Source organism: Tinamus guttatus, unplaced genomic scaffold, assembly GCF_059628265.1.
Source record: "Tinamus guttatus ecotype Peru unplaced genomic scaffold, ASM5962826v1 Tinamus_guttatus_pri_ptg000927l, whole genome shotgun sequence".
In the NCBI taxonomy this organism is placed as follows: domain Eukaryota; kingdom Metazoa; phylum Chordata; class Aves; order Tinamiformes; family Tinamidae; genus Tinamus; species Tinamus guttatus.
The window spans coordinates 580,924-602,925 of NW_028289461.1; the positions used below are offsets into that span (position 1 = coordinate 580,924).

The 22,002-nt window shown below is 41.9% G+C and overlaps 1 protein-coding gene across 4 annotated transcripts; it reads right to left on the minus strand.

The window, feature by feature from the left end:
- Nucleotides 1-159: 159 nt before the first annotated feature.
- On the minus strand, nt 160-20,607 carry IWS1 (interacts with SUPT6H, CTD assembly factor 1). Of its 4 annotated transcripts, XM_088538111.1 has the most exons (16): nt 20,532-20,607; nt 16,563-16,678; nt 14,399-14,426; nt 14,227-14,281; nt 10,010-10,910; nt 9,152-9,347; nt 8,829-8,886; nt 8,380-8,480; nt 7,699-7,849; nt 6,373-6,455; nt 5,991-6,120; nt 4,724-4,841; nt 3,437-3,548; nt 3,202-3,258; nt 2,917-3,028; nt 160-575 (listed from the first exon to the last, which is right to left on the minus strand). In XM_088538111.1, exons 5-16 carry the CDS (start codon nt 10,860-10,862, stop codon nt 444-446), a joined length of 2,103 nt encoding a protein of 700 aa, XP_088394237.1. In that variant the 5' UTR covers nt 10,863-10,910; nt 14,227-14,281; nt 14,399-14,426; nt 16,563-16,678; nt 20,532-20,607; the 3' UTR covers nt 160-443. The 4 variants fall into 4 exon arrangements, with proteins under 4 accessions (XP_088394237.1, XP_088394238.1, XP_088394236.1 ...); XM_088538112.1 differs by lacking the exon at nt 14,227-14,281; XM_088538113.1 differs by lacking the exons at nt 14,227-14,281; nt 14,399-14,426; nt 20,532-20,607 and adding exons at nt 2,182-2,340; nt 17,085-17,265 and having other exon boundaries at nt 497-575.
- Between the last annotated feature and the right edge of the window lie 1,395 nt (nt 20,608-22,002).

The following is a 22,002-nucleotide window of genomic DNA, read 5'->3' on the forward strand; positions in this document are numbered from 1 at the left end:
GTTAAAATTCAAGGCACCAAATAAAGAGGAAATGGAAAAGAGCAAACAAAATTCACATTACTAGATTTTCTACACACCCGTATTTCAGATATTCATGCTCTTCTCCTCAGCAATCCACACACAAACCACCCTGAGCAACCAGAAAGCCCCCCTCGCAGAAAAAAAAAGAACAGAAGGATGTTTTTTATTGTCTAAAGTGTTGCAGTACAACAAATACTCGATCTGTACAAAGGACACAATAGAGCAAATTTAAATACAATCAGGAGAAAGTAGTCCCCATATTCACAGTCCTTAGACAACATTTTATACCAGAACCTGAAGCAACAGTTTAAAGATTCACTAAAAAAAAATATAACCCAAACATGTTGTTAAAAAATATAAAGGTCTCCCAAGAGTCTATGGGTGTCTGTCTTACAGCAGAGGTTGGGGTATTCTGTGAAGGGTCACAATGGCATCTTATTGCCCTCAATGCTGATTTTCACCGCATGGGCCGATCTGCTTTTTTTCCTGATATCTGTGAATTTCCGCATCTGTTTGTCCAGTCGACTCACCCCTTTCTTAGAGGTTCCCTGGAACTTAAAAATAAAACTAATAATTACCACTGAAAAAAAGCAGACGTCCCAGAGGTTCAAAAGAAGCGACAGTGTGAGGTTAAACCTGGAGGACGGAGCTCCTGGAGTCCCTGCCGGTTTCCAGCTTCCTTGTGTGCCCTCCTGGGAGGACAGAGAGCCCCCCGGTACAGGCAGCGCGCACGGCAGCGGTCGCGCTCTCGAGCGGCGCACAGGAAAGCTTTTAGAGAGCAGGGGTTAACACGTCGTGTTAGTTGCTCACGTGCTGGCTGAAGATACAGTTTGGAATAGTTCTGGTGTCTGCATTGACTGGAGTTCAGTGTCAGACATACAGGATGGACAAGGTTTGGATATGGCAACACCGTAATTGAGGCGGATCGAGCTGACCTATCAATTCCAAACTGTATAAATAGGCCACTGATTAGTATTTATAAAGATCATTGGGGAAAAAAAAAGGACAGGATGAGGGAAGCAAAAGAAATTTCTAAGAAACCTGGCCTTACAAATTATTACAAGAGATACTGCATTTCATTTCTGTATTTTGTTTAACTGCAGTTGAAAAGCAAAGATGTTGCACAGCTTTTATAGTGATTCAGTACAGAAACACCCCTGAAGACCAACAGTAAAGGACTTTTGATCCATAAACCACTACTTCCTAGCAAGCAATTTCCCCAGCTAGGCAACAGAAGAAAAAGTGAATGCTGGAAACTTTACACCTTTTAAGTTGGGAAAAACAGAGATACCCAAAATATGCTACTTGATATCTGACAAAATCATCCTTTAGAATCTGAACCTCTTGTTCCCATCACTGGGAAAGGAGCCCACTACACAGTAATTTAAAAGTGAGCTTTATGCATTAAACAGAAAAACTATTTACTGGAATTCTGGCTGGAATTTCACAGTGATTAACAAAATGATTTGTAGGTAAATGTGAAGCTTAAAAACAATCTACCACTTGTGACACCCCTGCTCACAGAACTGAAATGCAGACTAGAAGTGGTCAAAACAATTCTCACATTGATTATTTATCGCCGACCCATCTCCCTCAGCCCTGCCTTCCCCGTAGGGCTTTCTTCTCCCGCAGGTCTTGCAAGGTCTTATCTCTGCCTGCCATCAGCCACCCCCTGGTGTCTCATACCACTTAACTTCCTTGGTAAAGTAGGCCTGAACAGTATTTTTATCTTGTTTGTACCAGTAAAACATCAGCCACAGGAGTTAGTATACAGTGACACCAGGTACTATGGTGAGGGCTAAGAATTTTGCCCATTGGATCAATCTGCAAAGTGTAATTGAGTCAGAAGTTTCACACTGCTGGACCTGCTCACTGGCCAAGCGTTCAAACCATGGCCGCCAAGCCGGTTTTGAGTGCAGGTATTTCCATTTAATACCTGTCATTCGGGTGCCCTGCAGCTGTAGAGCAGGCACCACGGAAGATGCTGTGTGCCACAGCGCGTGTGCTCCTGTACGTGTCCCCTCTGAGGTCAGTACAGGCACTGGGGGATACAAGGAGAGCTTTCCAAGCTCAAGGTGGGGCATACACACTCCTTTCCTATATGTGCAAACTGCCAACAGCTGAAGCACATGCACTGTCCACACCTCCCTCGAGGGATACCTCTCAAACTTGGGGAAGGCAGTGTCATGGCTACAGGGGCATCCTGTTGCCTTCAATGCTGAACTTGATGGCTCGATGCACTTTGCTGAGTCGTTTCTGTTCAGCAAACCGTCTCTTGTGCTTTTCCAAGCGACTAATACCTCTCTTAATAGTCCCGGGCTAGAAACAATATCTCAATTAATGCAAAGAAGGAAAGATAACAGCAGAAAGAACACAGTTTCATTACTACTACTTCCATTTACATATGTTTTACCACGTACTCTGCCTTTAAATTAAATATACAAGGTAGGTGGATAAAGCAAAGCAAGGCATAGGCCTCTACTGAAGTTGTTAACTCTTACCAATACTTTGATGTTTTCCCAAATCAAATATTACGAGAATACCGTGACATAAAAGACCAAAGTATAGAAATATCAGTGACGGACTGATCAAATTACTACTTTATTTCAAAATGCTCTAAAATAAGAGGCCTTCAGTCAGGCTCTCAGCCTGGATATAGAAGAGTTAAAATCTCTTTCTGATAAGAGAAGCAACGATACCTCAGTGAAGGAATCTGAGGGGCTTAACCTGACAGCAAAATTTGCTGTCTACTTGTATCAGAACAGGCACACGAGAAGCAGCGCTGTATTGTACAGTAACAGCAGCATTAAGGTGACAAAGATCCCCAGGCTTAACCATGGCTACGTGAAGCAGAGTCAGCGAGAGAGGCCCAGCTCCCCTCAGCACAGTGCTTACCCTGGAGGACTCCATTTCCACGTTCCACTTTGGTCTGACTACGTAGTCCTTGTTGGAGGGCATCGGCACCCTCGCCCGGGCACAGAATCCAGGGTCCCCAGGCCGGAGCGCCCTGCAAGCAGCAGGATGTTACTGCCATGAAATCTTCAGCAGAAACCAGCAGAGCTTGGTGCTCTGCTGAAGCAACGTACACGGCCGCCGCTTTTAAAACCACAAAGCGGCTGCATACTGTTAGCACTACTAAAATCCTTTTCCCCTCATCACAAAAAGCAAAACTCAACCTACTTTTCCTCTCCTGTTAACACCTTCTCTAGGTCCCTGCGAGGAGTCTGACCGCCAGAGCTGCAAGAAATAAAACTGTATAGGTATCCATACACAGGGAACAATGGTAACTTCAGAAGACAATCAAGTGTGATAGGGGAAATAAAGGAATATGAATTTCTGACTTGCCTTTTTTTTCTCTTAAAATGTACACATACTGGTGGAATCTAAGAAACTCATTTTTGCCTGCTATTCCTACCTGCTCAGTCTCCTCCGCTGAGGCATCTGTTCCAAATCTCTCTGCTCCCTCTCCTCTCTCGTCATGCCTTTGTAATTTGAGGTAAGGCCAAAAATGGGCCTGGACCATTCATCTGTTTAAAAAAACAAAACAAAACCAAAACAAAAGAAAAAAAAAAACAGTCACGCTGGTATTTAAGCACATCACTAGGCATTATAAAGGTTCACCTCCAAAGCATTCGAATATGCTCCACTTCCAAAGTTCACAGCAAGCACTTGTGCTTCTACAAAATCCCCAAGCAATTTTTTTTTTGGAATTTTGGAAGTTTTTGGAATTTTTGAAGATTTTACAGGAGAACCCAGGAGAACTGTCTCGTGGGCAGTGAGAGAGCCTTTATATCTAAAATCTCTTGCTTAATCCCTCTCAGCACTTAGAATACTTAATGTAAGGAATACCTGCATGTGACAGTAAGTGCTACTTTTGTAACAGGTGGATTAGTTTCTCAAGAACAAAACAAGTTTAGAATCCATCCGCAGTCACTCACGATGAAATGCACTACAATTAACTAGAGCTGTTTAAGAAATAAGCATTTAAACATCTAAGTGTCACTAAATAGCATGAAAATTGTGGGATAAGCAGTCTTCCAGTAGCTGCTTCCCTTTGTTACATACGGATGAGACCTACCCGACTAGTTCAGAGAGAATCTGGGCAAAATCACAGAATCCCAGAATGGTTGAGGTTGGAAGAGACCTCTAGAGATCATCTAGTTCAGCCCCCTGCTCCAGCAGGGACACCCAGAGCAGGGGCACAGGGTGGCATCCAGGCAGGTTTGAAGATCTCCAGAGCAGGAGCCTCCGCAGCCTCTCTGGGCAGCCTGTGCCAGGGCTCTGGCACCCTCACAGGAAAGTTGTTCTTCCTCACATGGAGGTGGAACTGCCTGGGGTTCAGCTTGTACCCATTATCCCTTGTCCTAACAATGGCCACCACAGAGTAGAGCCTGGCCCCATCCTCCCTATGATCACCCCTCAGGTACTTATACATATTCATCGGATCTCCTCTTAGTCTTCTCAAACAAATGTCATCCTCTGGTTTTAGAACAAGAATGAATGAAACAGCAAAGTGAGCATAACTGTTCTTAAGAGTTTAACTGTTTCTAAGAGTTTTGCAGCCAATGTGATTTAGATAGGCAGGCAATAATTCTCTCTACTGATGATGATCACAACAAAAACACACAGCAGAAAAATTGATGCAGAAATTAACTCAACAGTGAACTGTCACTGAAGCAGTGCAAGGGAGAGGTTTACATACTGATTAGCTTCCCTGCCATATCCTTGTTAGGTCTTGACTCTTTGGGGTGCTTGTAGAGGTACATCACAGCTCGTCCGATCCCACTGTGCTTCAGGGTCTCTTGGCTCACACTGGGCAGCTGGAAGATAAAAGAAAATAATGAGAATGTAGCAGGAAATGCCATCTGAACTTCAGTAGTGCCAGCTGTTAATGAAGTCCAAACATAACAAACCTTTCAGAAGCAAAACTTATTTTCATCATAATCCTCACAAAAGAATATTTATCATTGTACCACCGCCAATCAGTTAACGGTTGAAGTATCAGTCACCGAAACCTCGTGATCTACCTTGACAGCTTTGTTTCTTAAACACAAAGCAAGCCAAACTTCCTAAAGCTTTTTTTCCCAAATACTCTTTTGCCAGTATTACTCAAGAATAAACTACTGCTTTCTAACCATCCATTTCACAAAGACAAAAATCTGTGTGGCAAAAGTCATCAAATAACCTCTTTGCTACCAACACCAGAGGTTTTAGTAGAGGTCTTATGAGAGGCTTCTCATGGGATTTTGAGAGGCTTCCTGAGCGCACTGCACACTTTAATATGCCAAAAAAGGGAGGAAAAAACCAGCCATCTGCCACAACAGAAGTTAAGGAAGAAATAAAAGAGCCCCGATGTGAAAAACTCATAAAGGAGCCCAACTAGCTACTGATAACTCATCTATTCATGTTGCCACAGAGAAAAAGGGAAGATGAGTGACAGCAGTTCAGGTTTATCAGGAGCGTAGAAATGCCACACCATCAGGTTCATTGGGAAAGGATACGGAAGTTATTGCATGCAGTTCACCTGCAACTGTCAAGCTCAGACTGCAGCACAACCTTGCAGCACAATTCTTGTGTTTTAAGCTTTAAAATCTTCTTTTGGCCTGCTGCTAAAACTATTTACTTTATTATACAAACAGGGATTTTTTTTTAAACAACAAAAATTAGGTGTCTACAATTCCTAGTCATTTTTTTTCAGCTATACAACATATCTATAATATAGGAAATAATCACAGAAATGATTTAGATAATTTTTAAACCAAACATGTCTACTCTGCAGCTTGCTTCTTCCTGTATTTCACTGCTAGCACTGCTAGTCCACTAGTCTAGGGGACACACTAGTATGTGTCTCCTCCATAAATTTTCTTAACACACATGACTGTAAAGCCACAGTGAAGCCATGAATCAAGTATGGTTATATTTCATTTATATGGTTATGGTTTATATGGTTATAAAAGTCAGTTCCAAACCTCTTGAAGGATCTTCAGAAGTTCTTCTCGTATCTTTAGTGCTGGCAGACTTCGGTCTGGAAGAGGAGAAAGCCACTCTTTGATAGCAGACATAACACCACTATCGATGAAAGTTTCTTTGAGGTCCTGCCTAGAAAGTTTTAAGTAAAGAGAAGCCACAAAGTCATAAAATGTAAATTTTAAAATGCGATGTACAGTAGGACATTTTAGGTTACTTCAAGTTAAATAATCGGGTTTCAGGTTTTTGAGAGGCCACCTAGCTCCAGCATTTAACTGGAACGAACAGAAAAGGTGTTGTTATTCGGAACCATTCCAATGTTTCTCTATCAGCCTTCCAATTTCCGGTAACCCCAAGATAACCAACCAGCAAGATGATACTTACTTTTTAAGATGCATAACTACAGTTGGTAGCAAAGTTAATTTCTTTAGTGCTGGTTTCTTTTGTGTATTCAGCTGTCGATCCTCCTGCAGGGAGTTTAAGTACAACTTAATCAAGAAGTCAGCAACAACTTTCATCCCTTAAACTAGTCTTTATTGATTTGTTATTACTAGAGCAGTAAACCAGAGTTTTGCCAAGCCCTCCTTATTACCTACGCACAGTTAACAAACTTTGTTAGTAAAATATCATCTGAATAACAGTAAAAAAAAAAAAAAAAAAAACTATGATAATTATGTACATTAATTGCATATATGAATATAATGGTATAATAACCTAGAAGTTTAGGATGAAGGTCAGCATTCATTTCTTTTTAGTGTAATGAAAGAGATACTTCCTTGCCCTTATTCGTGTCCCAGAATGGTCTGACATGCTAGAGAACCTGAGACACCTGCTGTCTTTGACAGGCACAACACATAGATATCTAATATTAAAGAAAAATGTAGTGAAAAAGAAGCTAAATCTATTAAGATCTCAGCTGAAACTGCAATCAGGGGAAAAGCCCTTCTCAAGCAAAGCTATCTGCAGCAATGGAGCTCAATTCCTCCTTCTTTCTAGCTTTGTCTCCCAAATCTTGTTCTGCCCTTCCTCCTCATGCTATCCTTCTTATCTTCTTCTCAGAAATACTTTTTTGATATTTGCAGACTTCTTTCTGAAGTTCCCTGCATATTCCTTCAGACTGCTTGTGATGACTTTCACAATGCTCTGTGTTAATCTGACGGCTACTCCAACAAAAGTAGAGATAACAAAAGAGAAACAAGCCAACTCCAATAAACATTGCACAGTAACATATTAAGCATCACTCCTTTAAAGCAGCAGTCTGACAAGGCTTATGTCTTTCCCATAACTGTGTTTCTCTGGCATCATTACCACGATATCATCATTCAAGCAGTTTAGAAAGTGTTATGCCCTAACTGCTTATCCTGGACAAACCTTAAAGTACTACATATGCAAGTAACTGCACAATGAAATTAAAACAGTCTATTTCTCAGTGTTCAAGATAAGCATTCATAGTTTATAGTATATGCATTCACTTCTTTTTACAGACATTTGATCTCAGCTGATGCCGCTGGTTTAACAAACTCATTTTCATTTTTAAAGTGAAAAACTTTTCTGAATTACCACTAAGGAAAATTATCGAATATAGATACTGCAAGGTTTCAGTAACATTTTTCCTGAGTACTAGGCAGTCTTCTCTATCTCGCCTGATAAAAGATTTTCCCATAGGACAGAACTGGATGTTAAGGCATCTTTGGAACCTAGAAAACTCACCTCAGCAGCTTCATTCATCTTCACAATCATCGCGCTGACCACATCATCTGCGTCACTAATGAAAGTCCCTCCGTCGCGGTTCCGTCTGCGTTTGCCACTCATGCTCTTCTTTCGTTGCAACATCATGTCAAAATCTGACATGAAGTCCATGCTGAAATGTGAGAAGAGAGTTTGCTGATGATCTAAAGAGGGTCAAGCCTACTCTGTATGAAACTAATGGCATGTATTTGATACCCAGGGTTCAGGATGGGCAAATTTGTCACTGAGGCTCACAAGAATTCTGCTTTCCTGTACTGCAATACAGTTCTTTCACTACTGGAGAAGGCAGGAAGGAAATGGGAACCGCGCAAGTCTTGCCACACCATATCTCCTGCTCCAGCAGAGAAACCACACCTGGGACTGCAATGCTGCTACATATGATCCAGTGCTGAAGGGCTAGAACTAGAAAAAACTGATCAAATGTTAATTTCACTTAGCTTTTAATAGGAACCACTCTTCTCCCAACTGAAAAGTGACTACATTACAGGAGTGAAGAACAAAACTTACGTGTTTGAGAACATACATTACTGTAGAGGCAGTCCCTTGCCTTTCTAACTAACAAGTCCAGTCAGTCTTTGGAGGATCCCTTTCAAAAAACTTGTATTTGCCAGTGACAGAAGAGTATACAACACACTGACTTACTGCTTCCCTCTTTTGATGTTATCATCAGAATCGGATTCATCTGCTGTTTCCTTCATGTCTGCATCAGCTTTCTCTTCTTCCAAGTCTTCCTGGTTAAAACCCTGATAATAAAGACAACACCGGTCAGCAAACAGACTGGGATTGAGCATCTACTCATGCACCTGCCTCCAATGCTCTAAAAGCTTCCTCTAGATCCTCTTCAATCTACTTTTGAAGAGAACAAGTCTTTATATTTTCACCTGTGACTTTCATAAAGATCACTAACACAAGAGCTACAGAAGTTGCCTAACTTAAAGACTACCTCAGGAAGTCCAGCACAAGTGTAAAGCTTCCCTACGGATACAGTATATCCCTGGATGTGAATTCAAAGCTGAACAGGCATTCTGGAATAGCTTCCCACAAAGATTAGCTCTGGCAACAAAACAAGAGCCACCCACAACAGCACTTACTGTAAATTCCTCCTCCTCTTCATCACCAGATTCTCCAAATATATCTGCAATCAGGTTCCTGCAAAAGCAATAGTAACATTCATCGCTGTTGACATCTATGTCAACATTCAGACAGCAGTAGGGAGTAAAACATTTTCCTGGTAAATTTCTAGTATGATTGCGGGGAGATCTACCTTTCATTCTGACACCTACTGTTTACCTTCCTCTTCCTACCTCCAGAGGAGGTGGACCTTCATTCTGTGGTTGGGATTCATCCATTTTCCATTCAAGAGCAGTTTTACTACCTGCACCCTGAAGGGACTCATATTCACAGAAGCACTTACTCTTGATCATTTCCAGATTCACTGTCACTTCCAAACAGATCTTTCTCTTCTTTTTTCTTCCCAGCATTCTCTTTCCTATCTTCTTCTTCTTCTTCACTGTCTGATATAGCATTTTTCTTCCTTTTGTCAGATTTCTCTGAAGCAGCATCACTATCCGATTCATCGACATCGGAAAGAATTCGCACTTTCTTTGCAGCTGCCAGAAAAGGAGCATTATTACTTGTCCTAGGAATAGAGATAACAACTGGTCCTCCCAGATAGCTATTCTCTCTCAAATTCTGTTTGGACTCACTAACCTCCCTACACTAAATCAGTGCCCTCTCTACAAAAGAAAGAGTCCAATCCAAAGTCTCTCTTAGTCAGGAACTGAATGTCTGTGTGTGTGTGCGTGCGCATATGTACACACAATGTATATAGAAATGTACATATATATACACACACACATTGATATACACACCTTCCCTATATATATATCAATCACATCTATTCATAAAAAAAATGTCAAGACTGACTCTCACCCCTACCTTCAAAAACAAAACAGACCACAGGAGAAAAAAAAAAAAACACACTACAGAACTAGAAAAGTAACAGTTAAGTATTAAAGAAATGGCAGTAAACGGAACAATAAATAAGAAAACAGGCCAATATGAAAGACTCTGCTAAAAAGCCTCCTTTCTTCTACCTCTATTAAATCTACTTAGTACTCATAAATGTTAGATACATTCATGTGCAAACGCATTTATAACAGTGTCTTATTCAAAGCACAATTGCAACCTAAAAAACAAAACTTGCTGTGGAGTTAACTGTACTGCTACTGTTTCTCATATCACAATTTATTTTCACACACTATTTCCTTACGTGTTTTCTCATTGTCATCCTCACTGTCAGAAAGTACGGCTGTTTTTCTTTTCACTGTCTTCTCCTCCTCTTTCTCTTCTTCATCACTGTCTGATATTTTTCGTCTTTTAGGACCATCCTCTTCACTGTCAGAGCCCTGAAATCCTTTTCTCACAGGTTCGTTATCTGAATGATGAGAATCATTCTGCACCTCCTTCCTGTCCTCAACATCACTATCATCAGACTCTACTTCCCGTTTGTGTCTGGAAACATCCTCGCTCTCGGAATCGCTGGCCGGCTGCTTGCGCAGCTCCTCGCTCTCGGAGTCACTGGCCGGCTGTTTCCGTAGCTCCTCGCTCTCTGAATCGCTGGCCGGCTGCTTACGCAGCTCCTCGCTCTCGGAATCGCTGGCTGGCTGCTTGTGCAGCTCCTCGCTCTCGGAATCACTGGCCGGCTGCTTCCGTGGCTCCTCGCTCTCGGAATCGCTGGCCGGCTGCTTCCGTGGCTCCTCGCTCTCGGAATCGCTGGCCGGCTGCTTGCGCAGCTCCTCGCTCTCCGAGTCGCTGGCCGGCTGCTTGTGAAGCTCCTCGCTCTCCGAGTCGCTGGCCGGTTGCTTCTGTGATTCATTTTCAAAATCACTGCTCTGATCCCTTTGAGGTTCTCCATTTTCAGAGTCACTCACTCGATTTAAGGCATCCTCATTTTCAGAGTCACTTAAATGCCGATTTGGACGGTCCTCAGCATCAGAATCACTGTCTTTTCCTCCGTGAGCAGCTTCATTGTCCGAATCGCTTAAATGGTGGTTTGGAAGCTCCTCATTATCGGAGTCACTGTCTTTTTGCCTCGGAATATCTTCATTTTCAGAGTCTGTCATATGATGCTCTCCTATTTGCCCATCGTCTTCTCCATCACTGTGTTCATTCTGGAAGAGAAAAATAATTTCAGGCAACTAAGCAAAGGAACCACAGGAAAATGAAACAAAAGTCATTCCTGCATTTTGTCTGCCTCCCCCCAGTTTAATTGCACAGGGTGCAAATTTTTCTATACAGAAATTACTATACAAGCTGTATCAAGGGACTTAGAGCAAGAAAAATACTAAAGATCAGTTGAAGCTTCTCTGCTTTACTGTTCAATCATACAAGATTGAGCAAGATAAAATTTTAAAAACTCTCCAACTAACTAAGACTTCTAAGAAAGTTCTGACTCCCTGACTCCCCAGAGACTTAAGAGGGTTTTTTTTTTTTTAATAGCTAAGTTAGGCTTTCAAGAAGGTTTAGTCCAACTCCCCAGAAACAGGGCAAATAAAAAAAAGACCACCTTGGGAGGTGTTTTATTTTTTTTTGTATGAAGTACATTTTACTCAAATCATACATGCATGGCATTCCAGCAGAGCTCAGGAGCTTGTGCCTTTTCCCTCTTAGCCAACAGTGCTTATTTAAGAACATGTCAAGACTGAAAGCCTACCAATTAATAAAACTGTTTGAGATGACTACATATTTCAAATTACAAATTTTATGTCTTTCTCCTTTAAGCTGATACCTCCTGTACCTATCCAGACATCTGAGAGATTCTTCCACGCATGAAACATGCTCACCTTCTCAAAACTCTAGAAGTGAAATACAGTCTTCTCACTGCAAAAACATTGAGACACACACTCCATTTTTGGAAAGATCCTTTGCAAGATCCCTGTCAACATCACTACTGATAATAGAACCTAAAGTCTGACTTTCATCTTTCCTTAAGAAATCAAATTTTCTACTTGAAGATTTTTTTCAATTTTGTCTTTACCTGAGAAAGAAAAACATTAGGTTATCTAAAATGTTCCTTTCATTAATTCGGCATATGTAAGACATTCACTGTCACAATAATCCTGCTTTCAACCAAAGAGAAAAATATTGCAGCAGGTACTTCTTTCCGACACCCTCAACTTCTCTATTTCTCAGCCAGGGTGAGCCCTTTCCTCAGGGGACATACTGCCTTTTTCTTCTCGGCTCTAGATTTCTTCTACTACCATCTTCGCAAACTGAGTTTTTTTTTTTTTTTAGTTAGGAGGAGAGACTTACTAGCTATTTTCTTTTTATTTCCTTTATTTATCCTACTTTCACGTTCAGGACAATACACCATATTTCAGGTGTATCTCTGCTAAGATTAAGCCAATGCTACAATTAATCTTTACAATATATGATTTAGAGAGAAATTTAAATAAAACTAAAAGTATTTAAGAACTATGCTCTCTAGAATTATACAAGGTAGTAAATAAACATGGCTTTTTAAGGTTCTGGGCTGATGCAATACATTTTCCCCACTGACTTAACAATCCATAAAAATATTAACTGATGAATGACTGCAGAATTACTGACAGAAAGATACTGCACAATGGGAAATCAGGATTCCATAATTTTTAAACGTGCTCTTCAAACGTAGTTTTACTATTTCCATGTTACTTAATGCTAGCTACAAAACAGCAGCTTCAATAATCTACATTAATATCTCTCTTTCTACTATTTGTTCCTGTCACAACAGCAGTGCGGGTCTTTCCAATAGGTGTAATAGGAACATTCAATGTTTCTTATTCATTACCTTCACAGAATGGAACCAGGGTTCAGTTTGAGTCTGAATCCAGACTTTTGAAGAACTATATATGAAAACTCATTCATTTTTAAGCTGTTAGGGTCATCATCTTGCAGCCTGTCAGTCTAGCACCACGCAGTATTTCTAAGGTCAAAAGTGTTGCTGCAGGTAACTAGCTATTTGGAATATAGTACTAAATTACACAGATCATCTGTGCAAAATACTTGGTAATAAGTGCTTATAATTATACAGCAGTATTACTAAAGCCCTTTAGAACATCTTAAATTTCTAATCTGCTATTGCAAGCTGACAATATGCTCTTTATAAGAGAAGATCTGGAGAAGGGGAGCAGAAACGCATCTTAATTAGCTTACTCTGTGTTCATAGAGTGTTCTGCAAAACAGAACGGAAGCAATCATTACAGCATCCAAACCTTACTCTAATGTAATCACCTACATAAGAACACACAAAGAAAACACAGGCAAAAGCAGATACGGCTTCCCTATCAAGACTGGTTGGCATGAATCCCTCTGCTTTAATCCTGAATCAAGAAAGCACAAGACAAAGATAGCCAAAAAAAAACAGTCACTGATGCAAGTAAGCCCCACACAAAGATGACAATTAGCTCAGACTCAAAAGCACATTAATGGAATGAGACATTTCTAAAACAGAGCTGGGACACAGCTGACCTGCTCAAAGCCTTCATACAACAGGCATGCCCTGTCCAGAAGCATCAATGCAAAGGTATTCTGAACATAAATACTGAATCCGTGGATGTTTTGGAATACACTTTATACATAAAGCAGATGCAATTTTATAGCAGGATGACTAAACTGAGTAGGATAGTCTCTCCCATCACCATTTCTTACTACTTCGTCTCTAAAAAAGATGTGTTCAAAGAAATCATATTCATAATTTTGTAGTTTTTTTTTTAAATTTTCTAAATCCTTGAAATAAAAATAAGACATCCTCGCAAACAAGTAGGTCTCAGGTAGTTGCTACTGCATTTTTCTCTAATTCCTTTACTTTCTTTTCTTCCTCCTCTTTATCTATAAACTTTTAAAATCAGATGTCCTTATTTTTTTTAACTGACAGAATTCTATAACATGAGGCTTTAGTACAGTATAAAATAAGGAATACATCAAAATCAGATTTACAGTGTTATCTCTCTACATAAATTTTCGCTAGCAAGTAGTATACTGGATCACCATGTCACCACTATTAAGATGTGATACACTGATAATTTAGTAAGCTCAACACAGTTGACACATCCACTACAAACTCATGAATGACAAAGTCAGTTAAGGTAGTTTAACTCATGTTAAACTGAGGCATACATTAATCGTCATAGGCAGATCAACAAGTTATGTTGTTTTCAAAAATCTAAGGTATTGGTATCAGTTGTAGTCAAACCATAACTAAACTCATGAAGATAGCTGGGATTTGCTACAAGTGCAAGAATCTAAGTAATGAGACTGACATGAGCCTGACTCGAACAAACACTGTAAACATGATTTAGTATTCATTACTGTACTAAAATTATGTGTTATCTAATTCTATTAGTCTAAAAGAGAATTGGTAAGGACATCAAAGAGAACATTTATAGATAAAGTGGGATCGGGGGAAGGAAAGTCAGAAAAGAATCGTGGAAAAGAAAACCCACATACCTGAGACCTACATAAGTAATTCCTCAGGATTCCCCTTTTCTTTAAAGTTAAGAACCTGAAAAAAAAGTTTAAAAATTTAAAACTTCAGTTCTTTATATCCGAGTTCTAATTTAGAGACGAAATAGTAATTAAATAGACTTAACTGATTAGGCTGTCTCAAAGGTTTTATTACCTTTGAATGTCATTCCTCCCACATATTCCTAAAGACGAAGAAAATAAGAGGATGAGAGATATTTTAGGATAAATAATGTGATAAATCATTGAAAGCTAATCCTTTCAGAGAGAGTAACTGCACATTATCATCTGAGTTGCATTTTGCATTTGATGAAGGAAAATATAAAACTACTAAGAACTTCATAGCAAAAGAAAATACTTAAAAAAAAAGAATCAAATGATTATGATTTGAACTGAATCAAATCAAGCATTAAAGCTGCATCTATAATCAAGCATAAAGGTTGGGCTTGCTTAAATGCTTAGGGTTTGGGATCTCTTTTTTTTTTTTTTATTTGGACTTACCAAGTATTTTACCCACAGAAAAAGATTCAATAGCCATCAGAGAACAAAACCGTTAAAAAACTGCTGGTACCTGAAGAGGATTAGTCAACGATGATAACTACTAATGATATTTTCTGTTTATTTAAATCTGGAAGTCTTGCTGAAAATATAAACAAAAAATCACCTATTTTTTCTTTCTTCCAGATTTCTAATTACTGTATCACAGCAGATAAATTAAAATCTCAGAACACAAGGTAAAACTCAACTGACCAAGGTTTTTTACACCAAAGAACAAGTTTAATTAGATCGAAGTGACAATACAACTCTTTGTGCTCTCATCCGCTATTTAGATGAAAACAGGAGTTTAAAAAGCACTATATCCTTGTCAACAGCACTGTTATTTCTCTTGCCTGAAAAAAATACATTTCTTCCTCTGTCCAAGCATTTCCTAGTGCTCACAACAGCAGATGCCTAACACCAAAATAGTTTCTTCTGTTGCAGATATCAATATATTTATCTGCCCCTCTCCCCCGCAAAAAAATAACATCCACACTTCGCTTACACACAAATTCACATAAACTGGAAGAACTTTCTTTTTATACTTATACAAAACCATAATCTACTTTCTAACTTTGATGAAAGTATGAGCTCCAATAAATTTAAAATAATATGTAGTTATATAATAATATATATACTATGATAATATATATTATATATCTCTCTATATATAACATATATTATAATATATATGATAATAAGCAAAATTTGCAAGTTAAATCACAACAGAGTGAACCTTCTGAAGCATTTCTGTCTATTACAGCCTATCACTTTATACATTCAGACAACTTAGCAATACATAGCCACTGCAAACACTATCACAGCCAATTCTGAACTTCACAAAAAATGCAACAGAATTTGCAGAAGAAAAAATAGGCTTGATTACAATTTTGACAACTATCAAGAAGTCACCAAAACATAACTTTACTAGGAGAACACAGAACTTCATACCCCATACAAAATAATCCCTCTCTGGTAAGGCACTAACAAGAAATCTTTGGTGAGAGAATCTCTTTCCACACAGTCTGGAACTGGAGAAGAGGATCTCTATCTCGAGTCATGTTAAAAAAAAATAGCACAGGAGGTGTCCCAGAAATCCAAAAGGAACCTTCACATCTATTACAGTCCTTTTTCCATCCACAAATCTCAAACTCCATGTGAGCAACTCTCCTCCAATTTACAACCCCAAATGAAAGCAACTTCACCCTTTCACAGTGTAAGGTTCTCACAGTAAAAAGCACTTGAGAAGAAACAGAAAGAATGTCATATAGGAACCCTAGTGTATTTTCCACATGGAGACCTACTGCTTTGTGGAAAAAACAAAACAGAGCACAAAATAGGCTTTAGAGGCAATTCTCTGTCATATCTGAGATAAAGAAAAGAGTATTTACTCTCTACTGGGGAAAAGTATGTCTCCATAACAAGTGGTTTTATAGTAATATGCAGAATTTTAAGGCAAAACCTGAAGACTCCTAAAAGCTTGTATTAGTATTTCAAATTTGAAAAGTTTACCGGTAGCAATGCCAAGAATAATATTCTGGCACAATACTCCTCCTGTTCTATACAACAATGAACACCATTATGATAATTAAGGGCAAAAGGAACTATCCTACTTATTCACTGAGAGATTACTTGTCAACCTTCCCTCTAAAAGAAAAGTTTTGCTTGACAGGGCCCTAAGGAACAATTCAAACAACACAGTAAGCCTCTTAAGAGGCTACCAAAATGACAAACAACTTACTTAAAAGAAATTTGATATAATTAAAAGCAAAGTTTCAGCATACCTCTGACTGATGCCCTACGCTCCCATTCTCAGATCCAGAGTGTTGCTCATTTACTTCATCTTCAGCATCAGATCCTGAATCCCGTTCATCCTGCACTGGAGTAGCTCCACCATCATCTATTCCAAAGCAAGAAAAGGAAAGAAAGTAAAACTCAGTGACACCTCCCAGTGTTGACAGTTAGGACAACCAGGAAGCCAGGAAGTGCCCCAAGGAGATGTCAGTTCCAGGCACCAGTACAGAGAAACACGCCACACAACGGTTTAGAGAAGAGAGGGGCCACCACAGACACCCCCCTCCAAAAGACAACAGCCAACCTACTTCTGGCATGTCCGCAAGCACTAACCGACACAAGGATCACGGCAGCGAGGGAAGGGCGCGAGGCAAAGCGCCGTTCCGACGCAGCCTGCCTTAAGCGGCCCTGTCCGCCGCCGGTGTCACCCAGGCCCCCCGGGCCAGCGGCCAGGCCAAGCCGCCTCCCCCACAGGCCCCGGCGCCCGGCGGTGGGACCCTTTTCGCCGCTACCTGATTGCTCCCCGCCGTAGTACTCGCTCTCCATGGCGGGCCCGGCGCTGCCTCCCCGCCGGGAGCCTCGCGGCCGGCGGCGGGGCAAAGCCCCGGGGCAGAGCTCGCCGCTGGGATCCGCCGCCTCCGAGCGCCGCCACCCGCTCCGCACAGGCCCAAAATGGCGCCTCCCCTGCGAACGGCCGGCGAGCGCCCCCGCGCATGCGCAGCCAGCGGCCGCCCCTTGCCCCGCGCGCCGGGAGCCCGACGGGAGGGGCGGCGGGACCCGGGTCTCGCGGGAGCCAAGTCTCGCGAGGCTTCGGGCGCGGCGGCCGTTGGTGACGGTGTCAGTTGGACAAAGACGATGTGTGGGGAGAAACGTGGGGAAACTTCCCAGAGACTAAAACCCAAAACGACACATCAGTGTTTCAACAGGCTGCCCGGTGCCATGTGGTTACCCTGCTTCTCCCCTCAGTGCCAGCAACACTTGCTAAGTCTTTCCCAAACAAGGACGGGAGATGAAAAATGGTTGGAATAATAAACATTTTGCCATTCACATAATGGATTTTCTGTGCTCCATGTCAATTCAGTGGGTGAGAAGTAACTTCGGAGGAAGGTAGAAGGGCAAAACACATTCAAAGCTGCAGTTCAGTTTGTATGCAAACTTCTTTGCCCAATCTGGCCCTCAAAATGAATGGAAAAGTAGTCTTGAAATACTCTACTTGCTTGCTTTGGGGGGGAACACACGGAAGGTGCCTTGTCTTGGGAGGGAGTTAAGCTACTATTAACCTTCCACCACAGCCGCACTCATGCTGCAATGCATGGTGTGCTTGTACCACTGCCACATAAACACAGGCGAACATATATTGAATATGTATTCTGTGACTTAAGCCATTACGCAAAGTCTTAGATGCTTTAATGATAGTTCACATGGGAAAAGTTGGTAGTGGAGTCAGACGCTTCCCTGCGGCAATTGCATTTTCTTAGCAAAAATGTAGAATTTTTTTTTTCCTGAAAGCAGCATACATAAAACATAAAGGGAATGAGTCTTGTTTGCAGCTCTATAGCTCTTTTCCAGAAAACACATAGCCGAAAAGGTCCCTTATCTCTCTCAGAAATGCATTCTTAATGGTATCATGTCCTCTTTTCTCCTGCTTCTTCCCTAGAAAGTAGTAATGTAACACAACAGAAAATAAGGGACAAGGGGAAACACACAGAAACAAGAAAAAGAGGGACTGAATACATACCAAGGTACCTGGAAACTGTACCAAGGTTCCTGGAAAATATGGAGGCCTTTTATGGACCAGAAGTAGGATTCAAGCGGGATCAGAGTGCGATGGTAGCTGTCCCTGGAAATTGTTGTAAATATGTGCTATGTCCTGCAATGATCTCAAGCCTTCACTCCAATTCCAGCTTCACTGAGGCTGCAGAGACCAAGGGAAGCCTTGATGTTTCCTGAAAGCAGAAGGAGAGGGAGAATTTCCTCCCTAAAAGCTATCAATTCCCATGGTTCTGGGAGGAGAGATGGCCACGAGAAGGTGCACCCTGGCGCCTTCTGGCAGCAGTGCTGAATAACGGCGCACAGCGCCAAGGGCCCGCTCGCGCGCACGGGAGCGTCTGGTCCCCGCGGGGCACAGCGTGGGCTCCCTGGCCCGCCACACGCTCCGCTAATACCCTCTTGGCCGCGGCCCAGCAGGAAGGATGCCGTGACACTCCGGCCGTAATGGGATTGCGCAGCGGGGAGAATGACCCGCCTGCCCGCGGGCAGAGCCAGCGGCCCCGCGGTGCCTCCGTGGGATGACACAGATCCCCCAGCCCCAGCGCGCGGCCTCTCTGTGCAGCACCGGGCGCGCGCTGGAGTGAAATGATGAGGGACGCAGTGCTCCAGGGGACAACCAGGGGATGCACCTGAAGTTCCTCTGCCGGTATGTACTTCTTACTCCGTTTGTTTTGTTCCCCGGAGGGCGCCTTTTCCAGGTGACAGACTGCAGTGACGTAGGGCGACAAAGCTGCTTAGGGGAGGGGAGAGCTCCATCAGAGGTGGTTGCAGACCAGAGAGCTTCTGAATCAACTGTGTAAATTGCAGCTTGTTGTATCTAACCCACCTCCATTCAGAAACCTCAGAAAAAAGGTTTTTTTTAACATAAACGTGTGTGTGGCAGCTAGCGCTGGCACTCAGGGATGCGGAAATGACACGACCGCTCTGAATTATCTGGGGAGGAAACAGCCGAGGTAGTACCACGTGCTAATTAAACCCTTTGATCCTGACACCAATCTCTTAATTAGGAAGCTGTCAGGAAGAGGCAGTTTTGTTAACACGTCTGTCCTGACAGACCTACCACTCTCCTCTGCGACAGGATTAAATTCACTTGGGATTACATGATTTTATTTTGCCGCGTTCCTTATGGCCTTATCCATCAGCGTAGACCTTAATACAAATTACTCCAGTGCCTTATTGCCCCTAATTACAACTAGGAGCGTGTCTGTGCCCTGCAGAGCCCTGTGCCAAGCTCCAGCTGCAGGAGCAGCGTTGCTGCCTCCTGCTGCCTTTCCCCGCAGCTCGGCGGCTTCCCGAAGCCCAGCTCCCGCTCGGCGCAGGCCCTGCTGCTGGAGCAGCCCTCAGCAAGCAGCGTGCTCCTCTTTTACCAGGAACGGCTGCTTTACAGAGCACCTAGGCTCCTGCTCGGGCTGTTCAGTCTTGGCGCCCTCAGCCCTTCCTTTCTGGCTCTTGAGCATGTCCAGATGTGGAAACCCACATCCCAGATTACACTGGTTTGCAGATGTTTTCATACCCTCTGTTTATATGTGAGTTAATACAGAAATACTGTATCCCTCTGAAATAACACTCCCACTGCGCCTCAGTCATGAGTTAAAAACGTTCATTGTTTTAGGTGTTTTTTTGCCCAAAACAAACTCCCTATGGAATTTCAGCAGGTATGTTTCATTTGTTTATATTTATGGTACTTTTTTTCCCTGCAGTCTGTTGTTTTAGGTGATTTTTTGCCCAAAACAAACTCCCTATGGAATTTCAGCAGGTATGTTTCATTTGTTTATATTTATGGTACTTTTTTTCCCTGCAGTCTGACTACACAAAAAGCTTTGGTTTTAGACTGCTGTGATGGTGTGACGGTATATACTTCGATTTATTTGCAGATATTTGACCCGCATCTAATAAAATCAATGCCATTCAAGAAGAATTTGTTAAATACATGCAACAATAGAAGCTTCTTCTAAAAATCGTTGTATCAAAAATAAAAGTCTGTTAAAGAACTAGTTTGAGGCAAAGTCCTTGAGAAAGAATGATTTGCACAGTTAGGACATTTTCTGCCTGGTGATTTTATGTATATCTCTTTCTGCACTAATATATTCCTCTCTGCTATTAAATTTAAACAAAGATCTCAGGTAAGGAGGATAATATTAAAACATAAATATGCAAAGTGAATAAACAGCATAGGTTTGAATTCCTACCTCTGACTGGGTATGAAACTACAGGAGGAGCCCCCGGAATCTGTGCCTCAGACGCCAAGGCTTTTGTTATCATTCCCATTTTATAATGCAGCTAAAAGGAATCTAGGAATAAGAAAATAAGAATTAAGATATTAGATATATAGGAACATGCTCATAATTGTTGTGCATTTTCTTTTAAATGCTTAATAGTGGGCATACAGAATAGTACCTAGTGAGGCAAGCTTCTTGCTCTGTAGGATATCTGATGCGAAACACATAAATAAAGGTTGTACATTTAGATTAAGGTAGATAGGAAAAAAAAAAAAAAACACCACTTATCCCGTATGTTTTTGCTGCCAATTAGAGGACAAAATGTCCCTAACTCTTGGGTTCTTGTTCTGGCTGGAGAAACCTTGTATCTGCCTCACTACAGGTATCCTGCAGCTTTGTTTCTTTCCCAGGATTGCTGATAATAAACTCAGCGTAACCAAAGAAGAGGAGGCTCTTAGCCACCTTCATGGTACAGGGAGCTAACACGCACCTAGATGGCAGAACACAGGGACAGTGTTTGTTAGGAAATAATTTGAGCTAACAAAACCAGGAAGTTTTAAACAAACGGCCTAGGAGGCCCAGTCCCTTTAGATGGTTGCGTGAGGGCTGCCTTCAGTTGAATGCAATGAGTTTATTTTGCCCGGAGCTCTAGGTGCTGTGGAGCACAGTTCCCACAGGCCACACATGGATGTGCATTTTAAGACCCTGCAGAGACATCTGTGCAAAACCAAGAGGAGCAAGGCTCCGATTTTTGTCTTATCTAACAGGGTCACGCAGAGAGAACCACAGGGAAGTTAGTGGTGTTGGAGCAGTGTAAGATGATGTGCTTAAGGGTTTCCTTTTGGGAGCGCTTATCAGAAGCCTGTAAGGATTCAGACACAGTGGGGAGATTGAAGTTGAAGGTTCACCCGGGCAGGAATTGGCTTCCTTGCTTACTGGAATGCCTGGCTTGGAAATGACATATGCACCGAACTGGGAGCAAAGTCCTGTAATAAATAACCGTGCTTCAGCCACTTCCTCCTTTGCACAGCGAGACCTGGCTCTCGGTGCGGGATCCCTCCATGGCACCCGCACCAACTTCACCCTCCTTTTCCTTCCTACTTGTATTCTTGTGAAAACAGAGGGGAGTCAGCTGAACAAGCCAGACAGTGAGGATTTCTTCTGAACAGGTAATTTCCCATCCTGTGGGATGCAAACTGGTTTACAGTACTGCATTTTGGGAGAAAGAAAAGCAGCAAGAGGAAGACGGGTGTTGTCCCAAGGAGCTGTTCAGGCAGGAGGAGGTTGGTTGGCCATTTATTACTTAACTGTGAACAGGCATTTTCAATGTCAATTTTCAATGTTTACTGTGCTGGCTGGGGACACGGCACCCGCAGATCCTCCATGTGCCACATTTTGTTGCTAAGGTCTGTGCTCCACTTCTCCAGTTATTGGGTCAGCT